This window comes from Lutra lutra, chromosome 16, assembly GCF_902655055.1.
Source record: "Lutra lutra chromosome 16, mLutLut1.2, whole genome shotgun sequence".
Classification (NCBI taxonomy): Eukaryota; Metazoa; Chordata; class Mammalia; order Carnivora; family Mustelidae; genus Lutra; species Lutra lutra.
In genome coordinates, this window is record NC_062293.1 from 20,189,270 (window position 1) to 20,212,295 (window position 23,026).

At 40.8% G+C, this 23,026-nt stretch overlaps 1 protein-coding gene across 3 annotated transcripts in view; it reads left to right on the forward strand.

Moving 5' to 3' along the window:
- Positions 1-23,026, forward strand: part of LOC125087045 (signal transducer and activator of transcription 5B) — a 69,856-nt gene that overhangs the window by 26,144 nt on the left and 20,686 nt on the right. Inside the window, exons 2-3 of one of the 3 annotated variants that reach the window (XM_047706911.1) lie at positions 19,243-19,379; positions 22,603-22,759. In XM_047706911.1, the coding sequence (XP_047562867.1) occupies positions 19,252-19,379; positions 22,603-22,759 (285 nt within the window). In that variant the 5' untranslated portion in view covers positions 19,243-19,251. Of the gene's footprint in view, positions 1-19,182; positions 19,380-22,602; positions 22,760-23,026 lie in introns of those variants that run through there. The other 2 variants (XM_047706912.1, XM_047706913.1) reach the window with 2 other exon arrangements.

A 23,026-nucleotide genomic window follows, 5' to 3' on the forward strand; every position in this document is an offset into this window, starting at 1 on the left:
TTTTTTTTTTAAGATTTTATTTATTTGACAGAGATCACAAGTAGGCAGAGAGGAAGGCAGAGAGAGAGGAGGAGGAAGCAGGCTTCCTGCAGAGCAGAGAGCCCGATGTGGGACTCGATCCCAGGGCCCTGAGATCGTGACCTGAGCTGAAGGCAGAGGCTTAACCACTGAGCCACCCAGGTGCTCCTGACTTCAGTAGCTTTTAAGATCCTATCTTACCCCCAGAACATTTCACTAGTCTCCTTTGTATTGATGATATTGTCCCTTTAATGAGAAATGTTTCCTGCCAGCAGAAAAATCTGAGTTTAGAATGATCTCTGGTGATGGATAGTAGTGTATCTAAGGGAAACCCAGTAAGGAATTCAGGAACAAATATAACAAATGTAACCACTCTGCTTCTTATAGGAAATGTCGCAGTGCTAATTCTGACCACAGGTGGTCAGGATCTAGGTTTTGGCCTCATTGGAAAGTTACCCACTTCCAGAACAGTTCTCGTTATTCTCCTCCCACTGTCTTTTACAATCTAAAGCATTTAGCTGATTTCTTTCTTTTTCTTTCTTTCTTTCTTCAAGATTTTATTTATTTATTTGACAGAGAAAGAGACAGTGAGAGAGGGAACACGAGCAGGTGGAGTGGGAGAGGGAGAAGCAGGCTTCCCACCCAGCAGAAAGCCCAAAGTGGGGCTTGATCCCTGAGCCAAAGGCAGACATGTAACAACTGAGCCAGCCAGGTGCCCCATGTTTAGCTGATTTCTGATTGATTTCGAGGAGTGAAGGTGAGCCACCAGACCCCTAATATGGCTGGCTTCCTTTGATTGTGTTTGGAGGTTGGTCATCTCGATGGTCTCTGACCTTTAGGAAAGGGGAGTCCCATTTAAAACATTTTTGGATTGCCAAATAATTTTTCATATCTATTTGTGAGTTGTACTTTGTAGTATTCTACTTTGTAGCTTTTATCATAAAGCAGTCTTGAGTTACAGATATCATGTCACGTATTAGGTGAAGGGTCTTCGAGAGCATGAGCCCTGAAGGCAGGCAACCTACGTGTCCATCCCAGCTCCTTCAGTTGCTTGCTGCAGGACTTCAGGCAAATTCCCTAACTCTTAAACCTGTTTCATCATCTATTAAAAGGGGAATAATAATAGATTTGTCATGAGGATTAGCTGAGGAAGCATATAACGTGCATACAACAGTACATAGTGTAGTAAGAGCTCCTTGAATGTTTACCACGACTAGTATTACTCTTATTACTCCTCCTAGGGCTTGTACCCTCTTTTTTTCCTTTCCCATGCAAATTCCTTTCTTATTTTTTAAGGTTTGATGATTAAGTACAGGAAAGTCTTGGGAATTTAATACTTTATTTTGTTTCCAACACGAAATAGTTTCTAGTTGGGTAGCAGCAGTTAATTTAGCATATGTAACAAACTAATAAGTTTTTCCTTAAACCTCAGACTGTCTTTGTTTCAAGCAAGGTATTCTCAAGAGTGGGTTACATATTCTCCATCATCAAAGCCTAGAATCTTTAGAACAAGAGCTTCTCTCAGAAAAAGCCTCCTGTCTCCATTGCCACCACAACCTGAAACTAAAGAGGTAGAAGCCACACAGAGCCCTATGACGTGCTGTAGGAGCCCTTCCACAGGACCCATCACATTTTCTTGTAAGTTGTATGTAGATAGCTACGCCAGGAATCCATCTGGTTGAGAAAATTTTAAATGTCTTCATTTGTCCTTCCTTTTCCTTTACTTTTATACTCAAAAGGACTAATTTTGGGACGCCTGGGTGGCTCAGTTGGTTGAGCAGCTGCCTTCGGCTCAGGTCATGATCCCAGCGTCCTGGGATCGAGTTCCACATCGGGCTCCTTGTTCTGTGGGGAGCCTGCTTCTCCCTCTGCCTGCCACTCTGCCTGTGCTCGCTCGCTCTCTCTCTGACAAATAAATAAAATCTTTAAAAAAAAAAAAAAGGAGTAATTTTGTTGTCTCCAGGAAGACTGAATGTATGGATGCTTGCTTAATTTAAAGAAGTCTGTGTAAGGGGTGCCTGAGTGGCTCAGTGGGTTGAGCCTCTGCCTTCGGCTCGGGTCGTGGTCTTGGGGTCCTGGGATCGAGCCCTACATTGGGCTCTCTGCTCAGCGGGGGGGCCTGCTTTCCCCTCTCTCTCTCTGCCTGCTTCTCTGCCTACTCATGATCTCTCACTCTCTCAAATAAATTTAAAAAAAAAAAAAACTTAAAAAAAAGTCTATGTGAGAATGCTGTTTTTTCTTTGGCAGGGGGTGGGAGCTCGAGCTCTTCAGTGTTATTCTGTAACTATTCAAGGTCACTACCTAAAGAAGATTTAAAATCTTATTTTCTGTCCTCTTCTCCTTTTTGTTATTAGTCATATAGTCTTTTTTCCATGTCTGATCTAAGAAACTATATAATCATTGTATGCATGCTTGTTTATGCTACTGGTTGGTGGTCAGCACTGAATCTGGCCAGTGCCTTAGTATGTTTGACGACTAATAGGACTTTAGTTTGAGAGGAGGAAGGCTAAAGATTTATTTTTATATCAATCAACTGGGGACCTCATATGTTGTCACATTTATTATGGCCAAAATACCATTTTATTTTTAGGTGAACTCTGGAGCACTAGTAAAAATCTGGACTGGTTCCAATTCTGTTCTTTTCCTCACATTTAAGTCTGCATTAAATCTGGTAGCTCTTAAAAGTTCCACTGCCGTTTAAAAAGTGTAGCTGCTTGTGATCTTACTGTCTTTTTGTCAAGTGAAACACTTTAGCTTGCCTTGGTTCTGAGTCTCACACTTGGTTTGTTTTTCTCTGGAGCTTTACTGGAAACCAAATGCTCTTGCGTACTAGCTGCAGAAGCGGGAGGGGAAGTTGGCAAGAATTAACTGCTTTCTGTTTGGTCTGTCTGAGGCAGCTGACCTTTTGGAAGGAAATCGCTGCTCTTTGCTTCTTCCTGTAACAGTGCAGCCTGTGAAAGAAAATACATACCATGATCCTGGCTTGGGGCGCAAGCTGTTGGTTAAGAGGCGGGAGTCTTTCACTGCCTCTGTTCTGTGATGTAGGAGCAAGGATTCAAGTGCTAAGTTGTGTAGATATCATAGTCGATATATAGCAAGGGAGAACGTGTCTCTGGAAAAAGTAGTTTGTTTTAGTAAAAGTATTTGTATTGTATTGCAGAGTCCCAATGTTAATGCTGTGGTAAACATGGACAATTACTTTGTGCACAATTTTAGTGCATCTCAATGTTGAACGTCTTGGTATCAGTAGTACCTCTTACACTGTATAGTCTTTTTTCCTGAGAAGCCAAACAGTTGGATTTTTTAAGATGTGAACTCTTTTTTTTTTTTTTTAAGATTTTATTTATTTGAAAGAGAGAGACAAAATGAGAGGGAACACAATCAGGGGGAGTGAGAGAAGGAGAAGCAGGCTCTGTGCTGAGCAGGGAGCCCGATGCGGGACTCAGTCCCTGGGACCCTGGGATTATGACCTGAGCCGAAAGCAGATGCTTAACAACTGAGCCACCCAGGTGCCCCAAAGATGTGAACTCTTATTTAAATGTCATTTCATGGGGTGTCTGGATGGCTCAGTTGGTTAAGTGTCTGCCTTCAGCTCAGTTCATGATTTCGGGGACCCAAGATCAAGCCCCATGTCGGGCTCTCTGCTCAGCGGGCTGCTTCTCTCTCTCCTTCTGCTCCCCCCACCCCCACCACTCATGCTCTCTCTGTCTCTCTTTCTCAAATAAATAAATGCAGTCTTTTAAAAAATATGTCATTTCAGGGATGCCTGAGTGGCTCAGTTGGTTGGGTGTCTGCCTTCGGCTTGGGTCATGATCCCAGGGTCCTGGGATCGAGTCCCACATCGGGTTCCTTGCTCAGCGGGGAGCTTGCTTTTACTCTACCTCTGCCTGCCACTCCCCTGCTTGTGTTCTCTCTCTCTCTGACAAATAAATAAATAAAATCCTCTAAAAAATGTCATTTCACCTCACAATTAGCCTTTTTTTTTTAAAGATTTTATTTATTTATTAGACAGATCAAAAGTAGGCAGAAAGGCAGGCAGAGAGAGAGGAGGGGAAGCAGGCTCCCCGCTGAGCGGAGAGCCTAACATGGGGCTCGATCCCAGGACCCTGAGATCATGACCTGAGCCGAAGGCAGAGGCTTAACCCGCTGAGCCACCCAGGCGCCCACAATTAGCCTTTTTATTTTTATTTTTTTATTATTTTTTTATTTTATTTATTTATTTATTTTTTAAGATTTTATTTATTCATTTGACAGAGAGAAATCACAAGTAGGCAGAGAGGCAGGCAGAGAGAGAGGAGGAAGCAGGCTCCCTGCTGAGTAGAAAGCCCGACGCGGGGCTTGAACCCAGGACCTGGGATCATGACCCGAGCCGAAGGCAGTGGCTTAACCCACTGAGCCACCCAGGCGCCCCTTTATTTTTTTTTTTAAAGATTTTATTTATTTATTTGTCAGAGAGAGAGAGCAAGCACAGGCAGACAGAGTGGCAGGCAGAGGCAGAGGGAGAAGCAGGCTCCCCACAGAGCAAGGAGCCCGATGTGGGACTCGATCCCAGGACGCTGGGATCATGACCGGAGCCAAAGGCAGCTGCTTAACCAACTGAGCCACCCAGGCGTCCCCACAATTAGCCTTTTTAAAAAAAGATTTTATTTATTTATTTGACAGAGAGAGAGAGAGAGACATAGTGAGAAAGGGAACACAAGCAGGGAGAGTGGGAGAGGGAGAAGCAGGCCTCCCGCCCAGCAGGGAGCCCAATGCAGGGCTTGATCCCAGGACCCTGGGATCATGACCTGAGCTAAAGGCAGATGCTTAACAACTGAGCTACCCAGGCACGTCCAGAATTAGCTTCTTAATATACCTGCTACCCATTGTTGGACCATCTTTTCTACAGGACATGTTTTACTGAAACACAGTGAGTATTAAGACTCCACACCCTGACATTATTTTCAGAAGGCCACAGATGGGTTCATAAATGGAATATCAGCCAGTGAGTAACAAAGGAACTAGCTGATGGGATGGCTCTCTCTTAAAGAGAGGATTTTGGTCTTCCATTATTTTAACCAAAACCTATTTAGGTTCATTTTTTATTTTGTTTTTTGAAATGATTTATATTCAAGTAACTCTCTGTAAGCAAAAATGAAGTCGATTATGATTATTGGTAAATGCAGAGAACACACCTATGTGAAAAGAGGGCAGAATACTGTGTTCTCCATTTAGTTGGGTTTCACTGGATGGGTGTGCTTTTCCATCGTATTATTTGTTTCACTCCTAGTATTTACTGTTGATAGTATAGGTTGTTGGGTGAGCATTAGTGTCAATGTGCAGAAAAGATACAGAGTAGCGTAGGGAGAACTATATCAGGGTTTCCTTAGGGAGATTTCCCTACAATATTTCTTCTCTGTTTTTGGAAACTGGTCTAATCTGTTCAGCCTTCCTGAGACAGTGAAGAATCCCAGAGGGAGTGCTTAGGCTTTGGGTATTATGTTTTTTGGCACAAAGTAAGTCGGTATCAACATAACAGGAAGACTATCCTGCAGTTCTGTTGGCCTAGGAGCAAAGTGAGGAACCAATGGCTAAAGCTTTCTGGGATCTGGTCTTCTAACTATAATCTTCAGTGGCCTTGAATTACTACCTTTGAACTCTCAAGGACCTTTAGGTAGGCCAGTTGTGTTCAGGTGTGTCATTAGGGATAAAGGAAGTATAGTTGTGAAATGCAATTCTTGCGCTGCTGTGAGTGGTGTTCTGTGTATTTCATTCTGTTTACAATTGGTACAAGTTTACAGGGACAGTTAGTCATATCAAGGATGAAAAAAGAGCCAAATATGAACCTAAGTATGTACTATTTCTTGTCTTGAAATATAACTTTCCCAAACTTTTTTTTTCTTTTCTATTTTCCATGTTTCTTTTTTTTTTTTTTAAAGATTTTATTTATTTATTTGACAGAGAGATCACAAGCAGGCAGAGAGGCAGGCAGAGAGAGAGGAGGAAGCAGGCTCCCCGTGGAGCAGAGAGCCCGATGCAGGGCTCGATCCCAGGACCCTGAGACCATGACCTCAGCCGAAGGCAGCGGCTTAACCCACTGAGCCACCCAGGCGCCCCTCCATGTTTCTTTTAGAAGTCACAATAAAACCTCCTAAATTCAAACTCCATTGCCCCTGAGATTACTAATCCTAACCTGGTCTAAATTATGGTTTACCCCCCCCGCTTTTTTCCCCTATTGGTATTCCAAACATTTTGGTATGAACATTTTCAAACACACACAAAATTAGAGAATAGTATATAATGAATATCTATAAATTCATCCCTCAAGTTCAAAAATTACCAAAGTTTTATTAATTTTTTTTCTTCTACTCTCCACAAACACACTCTTTTGTTTCTTCTGGACAAAGGCAAATACTTCAAAGTATATTTTTGTGCCATTTACTTTTATACTACTTCAAAAAGAAGATTTTACTAAACAAAAGAATAAAATGAACAGTTATTGAATGCACGGCAAATGAAATATAAAGAGATGGCAAAATTACAGATTAATCTTAGCCATTAATAGTCTTGAACTACTATTTGAAAACATACTATGTTGCTATATATTTGAAAGTGATAGAATTGGGGCGCCTGGGTAGTCAGTTAAGCATCTACCTTTGGCTCAAGTCATAATTCCAGGGTCCTGGGATGGAGTCCTGCTTTGGGTTCCCTGTTCAGCTGGGAGCCTGCTTCTCCCTTTGGCCCTTCCCCATGTTCATGTGCCTGTGTGCACCCTATCACAAAATAAATAAATTTAAAAATCCTTTTAAAAAAGCGAACTTTTTTTTTTTTTTTTTTAAGATTTTATTTATCAGGGCACCTGGGTGGCTTAGTTGGTTAAGGTGCTGCCTTCAACTCAGGTCATGATCCCAAATTTTGGAATTGAGCTCCGCATCAGCCCCTGCTTAGCAAGGAACCCGCTTCTCCCTCTGCCTGCCATTCCCCCTGCTTGTGCTTGCTCTCTCCCTCTTTCTCTGTCCATTAAAATAATTAAAAAATATTTAATTTATCCATTTGACAGAGAGTGAGAATGGAAACAAAGCAGGGGGAGCAGTAGAGGGAGAAGGAGAAGTAGCCTTCCCACCCGTCACGGAGCCAGATGCAGGGCTTGATCCCAGGACCCTGCTTCTTTTTTCTTTTAAATAAAGATTTTATTTATTTATTTATTTATTTGACAGAGAAAGATACAGTGAGAGAGGGAACACAAGCAGGAGGAGTGGGAGAGGGAGAAGCAGGCTTCCCGCCAGAGCCGGGAGCCCAATGTGGGACTCCATCCCAGGAGCCTAGGATCAAGACCTGAGCTGAAGGCAGACGCTTAACCAACTGAGTCACCCAGGCACCCTGCCCCGTACTTCTTTTTAAAAAATGATCATTCTGAATTTTTTTACTATTTCATGCCCTACTCAAATCAGGACTACCTAATTTGAAAGAAAATGCCATAACCTGGATATTGTTTTGTGGGAAATATTTGTTTCTGTATCTTTTGCATGTCCCTTTATGGAACCATCCTATGGGATGAATTATACTAATTGCTCATGCTCATTAAACTTATATTTCAAATCTTACATTTTAAACAAAATTTCGTAAATCAAGAACTATAAAAAAGTTGTACCAAAATGCCTTCACCTAAATGGAACAACTGTTTATAGTTCTCTTTGACCTTTCTCTGTTATTTGTCCTCTAGCATATGTATTGTATACACTTTTCATTTAACATTCTTTTCTTTATATTTTTAAAGAATGTGTCTACATGGCATTATATTTCAATATTGCCTTTATATTTCATTTAAATTGCACAATATTCTATCAGATTAATATGACACAGTTTAACCATCCTCCTGTTTTGGATTTAGGTTGTTTCTAGTTTCTTACTATTGTATATTACAGGATCTAACCAATGGTTGTCCCTGGGAGTTGACCTAGTACAAGGTGCTCTTCAAAGCAAAGTTTGCTAAGTGAAAACTTAATACTGTAATTCTCAATGGCAAGAGGGAAGCTATGAACTTGAAAGAGGAAAATATTGGGAACATATGTAGATTTACTAATAAAGTGCCCTTTAAAAAATCAAAACAAGAAGGAAGGGATTATCTTTCATCTCAATGGTACAGAAAATCAGTATATTGCAGTGGCTGGGGAATTTTTATTTCTTGAACTAAAGGATTCAAACTATACAAAAGCCACATTATAAGATGAGTTGGTCTTGATCAACAGTGTAAAATGGGTCCAGATATAAAACTTCATTAGAAATTCTGAGGCTGGGGGCGCCTGGGTGGCTCAGTGGGTTAAGCCGCTGACTTCGGCTCGGGTCATGATCTCAGGGTCCTGGGATCGAGTCCCACATCGGGCTCTCTGCTCAGCAAGAAGCCTGCTTCCCTCTCTCTCTCTCTCTGCCTTCCTCTCCGTCTACTTGTGATCTCTCTCTGTCAAATAAATAAAATCTTTAAAAAAAAAAAAAAAAAGAAAAAAAAAAGAAATTCTGAGGCTGGGCGCCTGGGTGGCTCAGTGGGTTAAGCCGCTGCCTTCGGCTCAGGTCATGATCTCAGGGTCCTGGGATCGAGTCCCGCATCAGGCTCTCTGCTCAGCAGGGAGCTTGCTTCTCTCTCTCTCTCTCTGCCTGCCTCTCTGTCTACTTGTGATCTCTCTCTGTCAAATAAATAAATAAAATCTTTAAAAAAAAAAGAAAAGAAAAAAGAAATTCTGAGGCTAACACAGGGCTACATGGCAGGCTCAGACCATTTCTTACTTTTCCATAATGCAGATGGGCATTATTTGTGGGCTATGGCAAATGTTTTTAGTTATCTGGAAAATGGTACTGATGTAGCTTCTTCCCACATGGGCTGTTCAAGTTGCCTAATGGATTTCAACATAGAGATAATGATAATGCATGTGTATTCAAACTGCAGGACAGCGTGGCATGAAGGAGCCTGATTTGTATAACAGTGTCCTACAAGCTTCAGCACAAAGTCTGAGAAGCCCAGATTTTTATGTACTGCCAGGGACAATTTCAAGATAGGACTCAAAACTCTACTCTTACTATTTGTTTGTTTGTTTCTCTTTTCTTTTTCTTTTTTTTTTTTTTCAATTTTTGCCCTTGATTTTGATTTTGAAAACTTTTAAATTACTGAAAAATTGAAAGGATGACACAATAAATGCTCATGTACACCTTGTCTACATTGACCAGTTATTAACAATTGTTGCCTTTGCTTTATCAGGCTCCCTACCACCCCTCCCCTCTCTTTCCTTTGAAAGTAAATTGTAGCCATCATGACCATGTTTTACCCTTAAATACTTGAGTATGTATCTACTAAGAATAGTCCTGTATAACCTCAATACCATTATCAATCTCAAGAAATTTAACATTGACACAATAATATCCAGTATATAGGCTGTATTTAAATTTAATCTGAATTTAAAATTTTAATTTTTAATTGTCCTAGGAGTGTCCTTTCGAGATGTAGTTTGTTTTATTTTTTAAATTATACTCTAGGTAGTTATTGTGTCTCTTTTGTCTCCTTTAATCTAGGATAGTTCCACATTTTTCTGTCTTTCATAAGAGTTTTGTAATTTGGATTTGTCTGATTGTTCCATGAGTGGAGGTGGAACATTTAGTTTGTGTATTCTTTTCAGTAGATCGCATTCCGAGGCGTATGCAACGAGTCCCCGCTTATCCGTGGTTTCGCTTTCTGAGGTTTCAGTTACCCATGGTCCTTCTGACATATTGTCAGAAGGTTCCCAGTAGCCTAATGCGTACATGATGCTTACATCATTCACTTCAGCTCACGTCATCAGGTAGGCATTACCATCACAGGATGGATGAGTGCAGTGCGATGAGATGTTTAAAGAGCAGAAGAGACCACATTCGTATAACTTTTATTGTGTATGTTGTTACAATTGTTCAATTTTATTTTAGCGATTGTTTTTAATCGCTTACTGTGCCTCATTTATAAATTAAACTTTATCTTAGGTATGTACGTGTAGGAAAAACATACTGTTTAGGGTTTGGTACTATCTGCGGTTCCAGGCATCAACTGAGGGGTCTTGGAACATATGTCCCACAGATAAGGGGGGACTAATGTATTGTCCGTTTGTTCCATGATTGGGGATGTTTGATTATTTTGTTAAGGTGTTGTTCTTCACCTCTTCCACTGAAACTGCCTTTTCCTCTTTATGAATAATAAATAATATGTGAGGTAGTACTTTGAGACTGTGTGAATATCCTGTTCTCAGGAAGTACCACCCAATGGTTTTAGCGGCTGTGATGATCCTTGTCTGAGTCCACTCTCTTTATCTTTGAAATCGTGCTTTTGGCTAAGATATCTTATATTTAGGTGAGAGTTTTAAACATATGATAATCCACTGACTAACACTTGATCTGTATACTTAGAGATAGCTCCCCTCTCCCTTTCCTCCCCTCTCTCTACCTGCTCTCCACTTCTCCCTCTCCACCCTCCCCCCCACCCAACACTTTCCCCTCTCTCTTCTTCCCAAAGTAGTATGTAATGGTTTGGCTGTGACGTGAAGATTTATGACTGTCATCCCACAATATTATCATCTCTGTGTTGCCTGGGCAAATTTTTCCTTGTTTGTTTCTTTGTGAGCCAAATACTATCATTCTTTCTGTTCTCTTCCCATCTGCTTAATAATCTGATTTTGTTAGAGAATTGCCTTTCTGATTCCTTATACAGTACTGTTTAGAAAATTTTTTTTTTTTTAAGAGCAGATGGCTCTGGTATTGACCTACTTCTAGATGAGATAGTTATACTCAAACCTTCTTACTTGATGTTAGTCCAGTTTTAATATGAGCAAAGTCTTAATCCATTATTATTGCTATTTAATATTTTGCCATCCTTCCAAGTTCCTATTACTAGGTGACCATGAGCGCTGAGTCTGTGTAATAATGTTGGTATTGACAGTAGGGCAGTAAACATAACCAAGGAACTTGCTCTTTATATTCTGTCCAAAGTCTTCAGTCATTAAATGGTGCTGATATGGTTAATAGTTTTGAATCCTGGTTCCTTGCCTTAGACTTTCTTAATCAGAAGCAATGTTTATCTGTCTTCTGTTTCATTTGCCAGCTAGCCCAAGCCTTTGCCCAAATCAGAGTCTTGCCATATTTCTTATTCTTTTTTAAAATTATGAAATATAATAAACATGTAGAAAAATGCAAAACATAATATGACAAACCACCACAAAGTCCTTAGGACAGAAGTCTCCTATATAGTGGTGGACTGCCCAGATCCAGTGTGGATGGTGCCCCTCAGTAGTATGGGACCTGGAACAAAGTTTTCACCCCCAAAAGAAACCCATACTTCTTCCTTTTTTTTTTTTTTTTTTTTAAGATTTTATTTATTTATCTAATAGAGACACAGCAAGAGAGGGAACACAAGCAGGGGCGATCGGGGAGAGAGAAGCAGGCTTCCCGCCAAGCAAGGAGCCCAACGTGGGGCTCAATCCCAAAACCCTCGGATCATGACTTGAGCCCAAGACAGACGTTTAACGACTGAGCCACCCAAGAGCCCCAAAACCCATACTTCTTAAGAGTCACTCCACATTATTGCACCAGCCTACTTTGTGTCTATGGGTTTATCTATTCTGGACATTCCATATAATGGAATTTACAATACGTAGCTTTTTTTGTCTGGCTTCTTTCATTTAGCATGTATCACTATCTCATTCCTTTCTGTGTCTGAATAATGTTCCCTTTTATCCATTTTATTTATTTTTAAAGATTTTATTTATTTCACAGACAGATCACAAGTCGGCAGAGAGGCGGGCAGAGAGAGAGAGGAGGAAGCAGAGTCCCCCTGAGCGGAGAGCCCGATGCGGGGGCTCGATCCCAGGACCCTAGGACCATGACCTGAGCTGAAGGCAGAGGCTTTAACCCCTGAGCCACCCAGGCGCCCCTCCATTTTGTTTTTTAATTTATATCCATATTATCCATCCATTCATTGATAGGCATTTGGCTTGTTTTTACCTTTTCACTATCATGAATAATGCCACTTTGAACATTTTTGTGCAAATTTTTGTGGACATATTTTTTCAGTTCCCTTAGGCATATACCTATGAGCGGAACTACCGGGTCATATAGTAACTCCATATTTAACCTTTTGAAGAACTGTAAGATTGTTTTCCAAACCTATACCATTTTACAGTCCTGAGCCTCGATTTCCTCATCTATAAAATAGAGGTAATAATAGTGCCTACCTTCTAGTATTTTTGTGAGGATTAAATGAGTAGATTCATAAAAGCACTTGCTGTTGTAAATAATATAGTTAGATATTCAGTAAATGACAGTAAATTATAAATCTGGATGGTGGAAAATAACACTAATAAATGTTATTTAATTCATTTTTAATCATACTTCTGAAAATTTTTGTTTTTTATTACTTTTTAAAAGCTTTTATTTATTTGTTTGCCACAGAGAAAGAGAGAGCACAAGTAGATGGAGCTGCAGGCAGAGGGAGAGGGAGAAGCAGACTCCTGCTGAGCAGGGAGCCTGATGTGGGACTTGATCCCAGGACCCTGGGATCATGACCCGAGCTGAAAGCAGATGCTTAACCAACTGAGCCACCAAGGCGCCCCTGAAATTTATTTTCATTTATTGGATGAATCAAAATATTTGTTGCTAATAATTCATAATTTAATTAGTAGGAGTCAGATGTGTTCTTGGAAGGAATAGGAAAAGGTACAGCTCCCTGCTGGGTACATTGGAATGGATGTTCTGTTCTTTTTTTTTTTTTCCTTTTAAAATTTAGTATACTTAGTCTTACTCTTGTTACACTGCCCTTCACAATTCTTGACTCTCTCATTCAGAGGTGGGAGAACAGCTCTCCCAGTGCTTTCCCACCACCATCCTTCCATTCTCATCTATACAAGTCCATCTGCCAGTAAAATTGACTAAAAAATGGGAATTCCATCTTTTAAAAGGAAGGTGAAGTTTATATACTGCTGGATATTGGTTAAGGAGAAAGGTAGCAAGAATTCTTTATGGAGGGTTGACTTTGGAAAGGTTTATTGAAGTGAGTTAAAATTGGAGTCTCAAGAAATTTAACATCGACACAATAATATCCAGTATGTAGGCTGATATATCATAATTGCTCAATATTGTTCTGAACCAGGCACTGTTTTAAGCATTTACATACATGAACTTATTTTTTACAACAACTCCCCAAGGGCCGTATTATTAGTACCATTTTACAAATAAGGAAGCTGAGGCACAAAGGTGTAAGAGGTTAAATCTTATAGAACTCTGTAGGTGAGTTCACCATTGTCTTCAAAACTCTAACCTTATTTTAAAGACTTTGGTCCTAGGGTGTGATGGGATGGGGGGGTGGTTATGGTGGAATGGAGAGTAAGAGTTACAAAATGCTTTATTTTTTAAAAAAAGATTTTATTTATTTATTTGAGAGAAAGGGACAGATAGTGATAGAGTTAGTAAGAGAGAGCACAGGCGGGGAGGAGAGGGAGAAGCAGGCTTCCGCTGAGCAGGGAGCCTGACTTGGGGCTCGGGGCTCCATCCCAGGGCCCTGGGATCGTGACCTGAGCTGAAGGCAGATGCTTAACCGACTGAGCCACCCAGGTGCCCCAGAATGCTTTAAATTATGCACATGAGTCCAGGGAAACAAATCACTACACACATTTTAACCCCCCCACTCCCACGCTAAGCTAGAATTCATTCATTCAGTTAGCATACATGTGTTGGGAGCTTTCTATTGTCTTGTACGCTATACTTCCCCCACAGGTTAACTATACCATGACTTTGGCCACAGTGTTCTAGAAGTCTTCAAAGAGTGATGTTTTTCTTTTAAGATTTTATTTATTTGAGAGAGAGAGAGAGCAAGAGCAGTGAGAGGGTCAAGCAGACTTACCGCTGAGCAGGGAGCCTGATGCAGGGCTTGATCCCTGGACTCTGAGATCATGATGTGAGCCAAAGTTAGATGTTTAACTGACAGAGCCACCTCCATGCCCCTAGAGTGATGTTTTTCTTGACAGGGTTTTGTATTTTACTTTTAAAAGGGAAAGCATCTAGGGGCACCTGGGTGGCTCAGTGGGTTAAAGTCTCTGCCTTCTGCTCGGGTCATGATCCCAGGGTCCTGTGATCGAGCCCTGCATTGGGCTCTCTGCTCAGCGGGGAGCCTTCTTCCTCCTCTCTCTGCCTGCCTCTCTGCCTACTTGTGATCTCTGTCTATCCAATAAATAAATAAAAATCTTCAAAAAAAAAAATAAAAGGGAAAGCATCTAATAAAAAGGTATTTATTATTGATACAAGAATATTCCTCAATCCTACCCACTCCTATCATTTATTTGTTAGTAGACATTCATTTTTATGGTTTTCAATAAGCCTGTAACATTATAAGCTTAGACTTCGGAACTTTTTTAAACAAGTGCCTGAAGGTCTTCTTTATTTGAGACTCCTAGGATATATCCAGATATGGAGGGTTGATTTCAGCACCTTAGGCTTTCGGAAAGCACAGCATTTTACATCCAACGCTGGTTTAGGTTGTTTGGAATGCTTATGAACATTAAGAATGCAACTAAGCAAAGCTCAGCTCGTTCTCATCTTTGGCTAAAAATAAGATTGCGCATCTATTTCCCAGTCTTTAGAGAAGTGCCTGTGAAGATTTACCAAAGATACAAACCACTTCCTTGTCAGAACATCATGCGTTGAAGATGGAGTTGCCTGTAAATGAGCAAAAGAAAGTGTGTATTGAGAACGGGGGTGCAGTTACTATGTATGTGGAGTAGTAGTCCATGGCAGGATGGATACTGATGAGAAAGGACAGAGACCCAGCTCGTGCCAGAGGTAGGCATAGCTTAATAATGGATGTGAAGAGTTTGGGCATGTATGAGGGAAAGTACTACTTAGGTTCTAGCTTCTATTGATGTAGTGGGGGATGGGGTGGTTTTTTCCCTCCAAATTGCCTGTTTTATTCAATTGTTTTTTTTTTTTAAAGATTTTATTTATTTATTTGACAGAGAGAAATCACAAGTAAGCAGAGAGGCAGGCAGAGAGAGAGGAGGAAGCAGGCTCCCTGCTGAGCAGAAAGCCCGATGTGGGGCTCGAACCCAGGACCTGGGATCATGACCCGAGCCGAAGGCAGCGGCTTAACCCACTGAGCCACCCAGGCGCCCCCTGTTTTCAATTGTTACGTGATAATTTCAGTAACTCATTTCATGTTCTGTGTGTATATAATTCTTAGTTAAAATGCAAAATGATTCTGTACTATTTACTATACCTTTTTAAATATACATTTCTGACTAGTAGTAGGCAAAATCTACTTTCCAGCTCTATCAAAGCATTTTTATGTAGTGAAGTTAAAATAATTTGTATTTTTCAAAATAAGGTGGTTACCACCTTATATTTATCAGCTGTTATTCTTCAGTGGCATTTTAGAAAACAATTATTACAACATGTTCATATTTAGAACCATAAAAAATATTCTGACAAATTCTAGGAGTTCAGCATTCCAGTCTGATAAAAACTAGAAACTAATAAAAAAAGAGAAAGTAGTGTGACTTTTTTTTTTTTTTTTTAAGATTTATTTATTTGAGGGGGAGAGCTTGTACTGGGAGAGGAGCAGGAGGAAAGGAAGAGAGAATCCCAAGGGGACTCTGCGCTGAGCATGGAGCCTGTCATGGGGCTCAGTCCCATGACCCGTGAGATCATGACCTGAGCTGAAAGAGTCAGATGCTTAACCAACAGCCATCTAGGGGCCCCATATATGTGGTGTATGTGCCTACATATATGGCGTATTATCATCGTACTGCTTTCTCTTTTTTTTTCATACTTCCTTCTTAAAGCAATATGACCCCTGTAATATGCTCAACCAGTAGGACATTTGAGATATTTACCACATATGTGTTTATTCACTAGCAAATTATGTCTTGATTATTTACCATGGCAAGCCACTATGCTAGGCATTAGGGACACAGTGGTAAATAAATGTGCTCCCTTCACTTGCTGTCCTTAGAGTTCAGTGGGGAAGGTCAATAAAAATAAATTAACAAAAACGAAAAGAAAAAAATTACAAATTAGAGCATATGTTATTTTTTTAAAAGATTTTATTTATTTATTTGAGAGAGTGTGAGAGTACGACTGGGGGGAGGAGCAGAGGCAGAGGAAGAAGCAGACTCTCTGCTGAGCAGGGGAGTCTGACCTGGACACAAGGCTCCATCCCCAGATTCCAGAATCATGATCTGAGTCAAAGGCAGCCACTTAACCAACTGAGCCACCCAGGTGCCCTGTGGCATGTGTTATTAAGGAACAAATAGAATATTGTTAATACAGACTCATCCAAATTATAAAATCTGTTCCATTTTCTTGCCTTGGTATTTCATACTGATACCTTGTTCCATAATAACTTTGAAAAGAGCTGATGGACTTCACCAAATTGTGTGTACACATTTTTAAATTCAAAAACAAAAAATTTAGAGAATGCTTATGTGTCAGGTACTGCTCTAGGCCCAAGAGAAATAATGAACAAAACAAAGTCATTGTGTTCATGGTGATTTTACCCTAGTGAGAAGTCAGTAAACAAATATATGATAAATGTCAGGAAGTGATAAGTGATGTGAAAAAAAGTCAAGTAGACCAAGAGGTTTCAGTGTGACCAGAATACAGTGTTGTTTGCACGGACAGAGAGGTGTCTGAGGAGATAAATGTTTTCCAACAATTTTTCTTCTTTTGTCTCTTAGGTCAGTTCAGTTAATGAATGTGGGATTCAAGACAATTTTTATATCTGTTGGTATTGTTCATATAATCATTAATACAGCTATGTGAGGTCCTACTTCTTTTCAATTCCTTACCACTAAAAGAGATGAAGACCTAAATTATGTTCTTCATTCCTTCATTGCTCTTCCATACACTTAACTACTTAAGCTTCTCCACCCACCCATCCATCCTTTTACCTTTTATCCAAAAAACATGTCTTGGTCTCTATTCCAATTTTCCAAAATCTTGGTATACAATTCATTTAATTAAAAGTTATATTGTACAATTAAATGTCTTCCAGGTGTTAGATTACAATGTGCAGTTGCTTCTGGAAAGAGCGCTTTTATCCAGGCCTTTCTCCTAGTAAACTCTCAGCCGTTGAAATTTGATGTTTTGGATGATCTCACAGTGATCCCAGCCTTAATGTCCAAAAGCCCTAAATAAAATTGTATGCCACTCAAGTGTTCTATAGCATTGCACAAGTCTAAAATAGGTAACTGGCATCCACCCCATACCTCATTGTTGGCTAACTGACTTGTCCCATAAATAGCTCAGTGTTATACTATCGGACAACTACAACTAGATTTTTATTTCCCAACACACATGTGTAGTCTTTGGTAGTCAACAAAATCAAGATCTGATTCACTAGACCCTAATTGTAACATAGTCAAGAAAATGGTGGAAATCAGTAGCCAGATCATTTTGGATAGGTTTCAAGTTAGCCCTGCCTTCCAAATTCTACATTATGGACTCTGGTATTAGAGTAAGATTCAGTTTTTGTACCCTCTTGTGTAATGAAAGTAATGTTGCCATCCCAATTAGGTTAATCCCAGAGAGTTTCTGCCAACTGAATTAAAAATTCTCAGGTAGGTGCGCCTGGGTGGGTGGCTCAGCGGTTAACTGTCTGCCTTTGGGCCAGGTCATGATCCCAGAGTCCTGGGATCCAGTCCCATATCAGGCTCCCTGCTCAGCAGGAAGCCTGCTTCCCCCTCTCCCTTTCCTCTGGCTTGTGTTCTCTCTTGCGGTCTCTCTGTCAAATAAATTTTTAAAAATCTTTTTTTTTTAAGATTTTATTTGTTTATTTGACAGAGAGAGATCACAAGTAGGCAGAGAGACAGAGGGAGAATGGGAAGCAGGCTCCCCGCCGAGCAGAGAGCCCAACGTGGGGCTCCATGCCAGGATCCTGAGATCATGATCTGAACCAAAGGCAAAGGCTTAACCCACTGAGCCACCCAGGTGCCCCAATAAATAAAATTTTCAGGTAAATCTGAGAGAAGGCATCATGATAGTTTTATAAAACTTCTTCTAGACCCAAGGGCATGTTTTAAAAACCTACATACTATTGGAATATAATGGTTCTTGTTCTCTTAGCTGGAATGTATTGTTTTTATGTTGGAGAGTTTTGTTTTTAAGATTTTGTTTGTCAGAGAGAGCGCACAAGCAGAGGGAGTGGCAGGCTGAGGAAGAAGCAAGCTCCCTGCTGAGCAACGAGCCCAGTGCGGGGCTGGATCCCAGTACCATGACCTGAACCAAAAGCAGATGCTTAACTGACTGAGCCACCTAGGGTCCCTGTAGCACAGATTTTTAAATACTGTAATTTAATAGAAGATTGCTTCATAAATTCCTTAGCAGTAACTCAGAAAGTGAAACTTGGGGCATTTTTCCAGATAAATCTATGCCCTTTCTGCATAAAGCATTGCAGCTTAAGTAACTGGCAATAATACTTAGGGTTCAATTCATGTTTTAGATATTTTCACTTTTCTTTTACTGGGTCTTTTTTGAAATGGGAGCACATTTATTGCATTTCTAGTCAAAATGCCAAATCTAAAACAAGTGCTTTTTTTTTTTTTTTAAGATTTTATTTATTTATTTATTTGAGAGAGGGACCACAAGCAGAGGAAATGACAGGCAGAGGAAGAAGCAGGCTCCTTGTTGAGGAGGGAGCCTGATGCAGGACTCAATCCCAGGACTCTAGGATCATGACCTGAGCCGAAGGCACACCCTTAATCAACTGAGCCACCCAAGTGCCCTAAAACAAGTGATTTAAAAACAACAACAACAACAAAGCAGACTCTCCGCTGAGCAGGGGAGTCCGACCTGGACATAAAGTGCTAATTATCTTACAGTTAAAATGCTGCTTATTGTTACTTCAAGTTTGGAATAAAAGTAACTATGTCTGTGATACCAAAGTTATAGGCAGTTCTCCTAATGTTGGCTTTGTACTTTCACTTGGAGGATTTCAGTATGTTTTGGCGCTTCAGTATGAAGTTGGCACTTCATAGACCAAGTTATATACCTTTCATGGCCACACTGGATGTGTACATTTTGAAACATTTAAAAGCTAAAATTCAGTTCCAGAATACTGATCTCTATTCTACCATGAAGGGCTTAAAAGCGTTTATCTCTAGGTTTTTTAATTGTGACTATTTATTCTAGTGGATTTAAAGGGGGAAGAAAAAAAAAACCCACCCAAACCACTGATCGCTTGTTGAACGGATTGAAACTATGGCTGTGTGGATACAGGCCCAGCAGCTCCAAGGTGATGCTCTTCATCAGATGCAAGCCTTATATGGCCAGCATTTCCCCATCGAGGTGCGACATTATTTATCCCAGTGGATTGAAAGCCAAGCTTGGTAAGTGAACCCAGTTTTTTCTGTCATATTTAGTGAAGCACAGAGCTGTGGAAGTTTGATTGGAAAGAACATGAGAGAGACTTTAAAAGTTGTACATTTTTAAAAAACTGTGTAACCCATGAAAAGTTATTTAGCCCTAGCTTAGATTTTAGAGAGATGGAATAACTCTTGAGATTTTTAAAATGGGATTTTTTTCCTGTATCTTATTTTTTCCTCTTTCCCTTTAATAAATAGTAAGTTGTGCCTAAAAGCATTAGATCCTTGCTGCTAATAAACCACAGTTGACAAATATGTTTTGAGTGCCTGTAGGGTGTAGAGTTCATATGAACAGAGTAAAGCCCTTGTTTGTCCACAAAGAATTTAGTGCTTAATGGGGCAGCTCAGGTATGCATATGCATATCATTTAATAAAATGTATTATTAACAAAGTTAACAATGCGACATTGGCGTTTTTAAATATATACATACACATAAAGCCCAAAAGACAATACACCAAAATATTAACAATAATTACATTCCTGGTGGCAGATTTTTTTTTTTTTTAAGATTTTATTTATTTATTTGTCAGAGAGAGAGGTCATGCAGAAGCAGGCAGAGTGGCAGGCGGAGGCAGAGAGAGAAGCAGGCTCCCCACTGAGCAAGGAGCCCGATGCGGGACTGGATCCCAGGACCCCAGGATCATGACCTGAGCTGAAGGCAGTGGCTTAACCCACTGAGCCACTCAGGCATCCCTTGGTGGCAGATTTAACAGGCGTGTTTTTACTCTTATTTGCCAAATTACTGTTTATATACTCAGAGGGAAAATTATTTTTAAATTCTTTCAGAGTTAGTATAATGCAGCAGATTGACAACGGAGTTGTCGAATGGACGTTATTGCAGGCTCAGGGCCTGTTCTGCTTAGGGCCTGGGAGCATGTTGGGTGGCCAGCAGCCTGTCCTTCTGATCTGAGGGGCTCATCAGCTGCTTCAGGCCTCTGCGGGGGGTAGCAGGGTGGGCAGGGCGGGGTCCGCCCCTGCAGAGCCCAGGACAAGAGGCCACTCTGCGACTGTCCGAGCAGGCTTGTGTACCTGACAGTGTTGCCACCTTGCAGTAATTGCAGTTCTGTGTTAGTAGCAGATTTCTGGTCGGAAGCTAGAGAGCACCAAAGGAAGGCAATTTTCTGGGCAATTTAAAAAATCTCAGCCTCGGGGCGCCTGGGTGGCTCAGTGGGTTGAGCCGCTGCCTTCGGCTCAGGTCATGATCCCAGGTCCTGGGTTCGAGTCCCGCATCGGGCTCTCTGCTCAGCAGGGAGCCTGCTTCCTCCTCTCTCTCTGCCTGCCTCTCTGCCTACTTGTGATTTCTCCCTGTCAAATAAATAAATAAAATCTTAAAAAAAAAAAAAAAATCTCAGCCTCTTGCAATGAAGTGAGAAAAAAAACAAGCTAAACACAAGCATATCCGCTACACCTTGTCTAGTGCTTTTCCATTTTTCTCATTTTCTTTTCTGTTTTAGTGACTTGGAGAGTTCAGAAAGACATTAGTAGGAAGTTTCTGGTGATTTAAAATTTCATTTAGGAGATTCCCCGTGTAGTTCTTATCGAACAAATGTTAAAAGATTGTGTTGATATCAAAGAAAACCTGAATTTTATTTAGCGTGGTTTTCTTAAGAACATAAAGATTTTAATTCATTTATTTTTTTTAAAGATTTTATTTATTTATTTGACAGGCAAAGATCACAAGTAGGCAGAGAGGCAGGCAGAGAGAGAGAGGGAAGCAGGCTCCCTGCTGAGCAGAGAGCCCGATGTGGTGCTCGATCCCAGGACCCTGAGATCATGACCTGAGCCAAAAGCAGAGGCTTTAACCCACTGAGCCACCCAGGCACCCCAAGATTTTAATTTAAAAAGATGTTTATTTCTTCATGTTTAAGCTAAGAAAGCCTCCCTCCCTCCCCCACTTTTTAAGTAGAAAATTGAGTTTTCAAGTGCCAGATCCAGTACATGGTTCCTGTGAGTTTTGCACAGAGACCGGATCTTCTCAAGAGTGGGTTCCTCAAATGAGGAGCATTATTGCCAGTGGGAACAGAGGTGCAGGCTGCCCTTCATTCCTTCCAGGCTTTCATTTAATACATAAACTTTACTTAGTACAGAGAGGATACGTATTTAAAATTTGGCTTTCTCTACTGCCTTCTCAGAGTACAGATGCGGGTATAGAGTACAGATGTGGGTATATTCACTGAACTACATTATCATCAGTGTCTGGGCACACCTGCTTGAGCCTTTGTCTGAGACTAGTTGCTGACTGATTTCAGGGTGTAGAGGTGCAGCCTTTAGCGACCACCAGATCTCGAACTTGGCTCCAGACCCGGTCAGCAGTAACTGAACGTTACTTCAGTCTCACAGCTGTTTAGTTTCTTCAGCGAGCTGAGTTGAGCAATTTAATGCTGCCCAATAGCAACTGTTGCCTAAATTGTTTGAAAAAAGAGAGTTGGTGAGGGGAGTGGGGGAAGGAGAGAAGGAAGGAAGGAATAGGAATAAAGAGGAAAAGGAAGAGAGGGAAGGCGGGAAACTGTCCAACCTGTCACCAGTTCAACAGCTCTGAATTAGTACAAAATCTGTAGAGTGGTTTCTCCGCGTCACTGGAAGAGTTAGCATTGCCTGGAGGTCCCAGACCTGCGACCAGTGACTTGTGTCAATGCCTGCAGGCACCTTCTGTCTTAATATCTCATTTCCAGGCTTCCTTAGAAATGGCAGTCAGTGTCACTGCACCTGTCTTTACTTTAAGAAGTACTGTGTGAAATTAGCAACACACAGAACTAGTCAAGGCTGGCAGAAGCATGTAGAACATTCTTGACCTTGTGCCCCCTTACACCCTTGAGGGGTAACTATAAATAGGAAGTTATCAGAGCCCTTGTTTCCTTCAGAGTACACGAAGCACTTTCCTTTTCCCTTCATTTCTAGCGATAGTGTAAGCACCAGAGCAAGTCAGTAGAAGGAAGGAGAAAGGGCAGAACATTGTAAAAGAAAGAGAGAGAGAGAGAGAAAAGAAAGGAAATATATACAGTCCACTAAGGTAATTAGTGGATCAGGGATAGATTAATATAGGCATCTAGACAGTTTGAATTGGACTGTTTCCTGAAATTTGCCGTGAGCATTATGAAGAAATCACTTCAGCTAAAGAAAAGGTGTGATGCGTTGAGGCTGTATTTGCGTGTATGTATACATATGTATGTAATTTTTTTCCCCTAGGGACTCAATAGATCTTGATAATCCACAGGAGAACATTAAGGCCACCCAGCTCCTGGAGGGCCTGGTGCAGGAGCTGCAGAAGAAGGCGGAGCACCAAGTCGGGGAGGATGGGTTCTTACTGAAGATCAAGCTGGGGCACTATGCCACGCAGCTCCAGGTGGGTGTGAACGCCGGCTCACGCTCAATTCTCTTCCCTAGGGGAGACTCTCCATTTAGTACTTCCCGTGGAGCTTTTCTTTCTCTGCTTCAACCCAATGTTACATGTTAGGTGTATAAGGTTCTTACTGTATGATTTTGGGATTGTGGCCTTTTATTTTTAAACCTTTTATTTGAAAACAATTTCAAATTTATAGGAGATTGCAGGATTGATACAAAGAACCCCTACATATGCCCAGAAACACCCATTGTTAATATTTGCTTTATC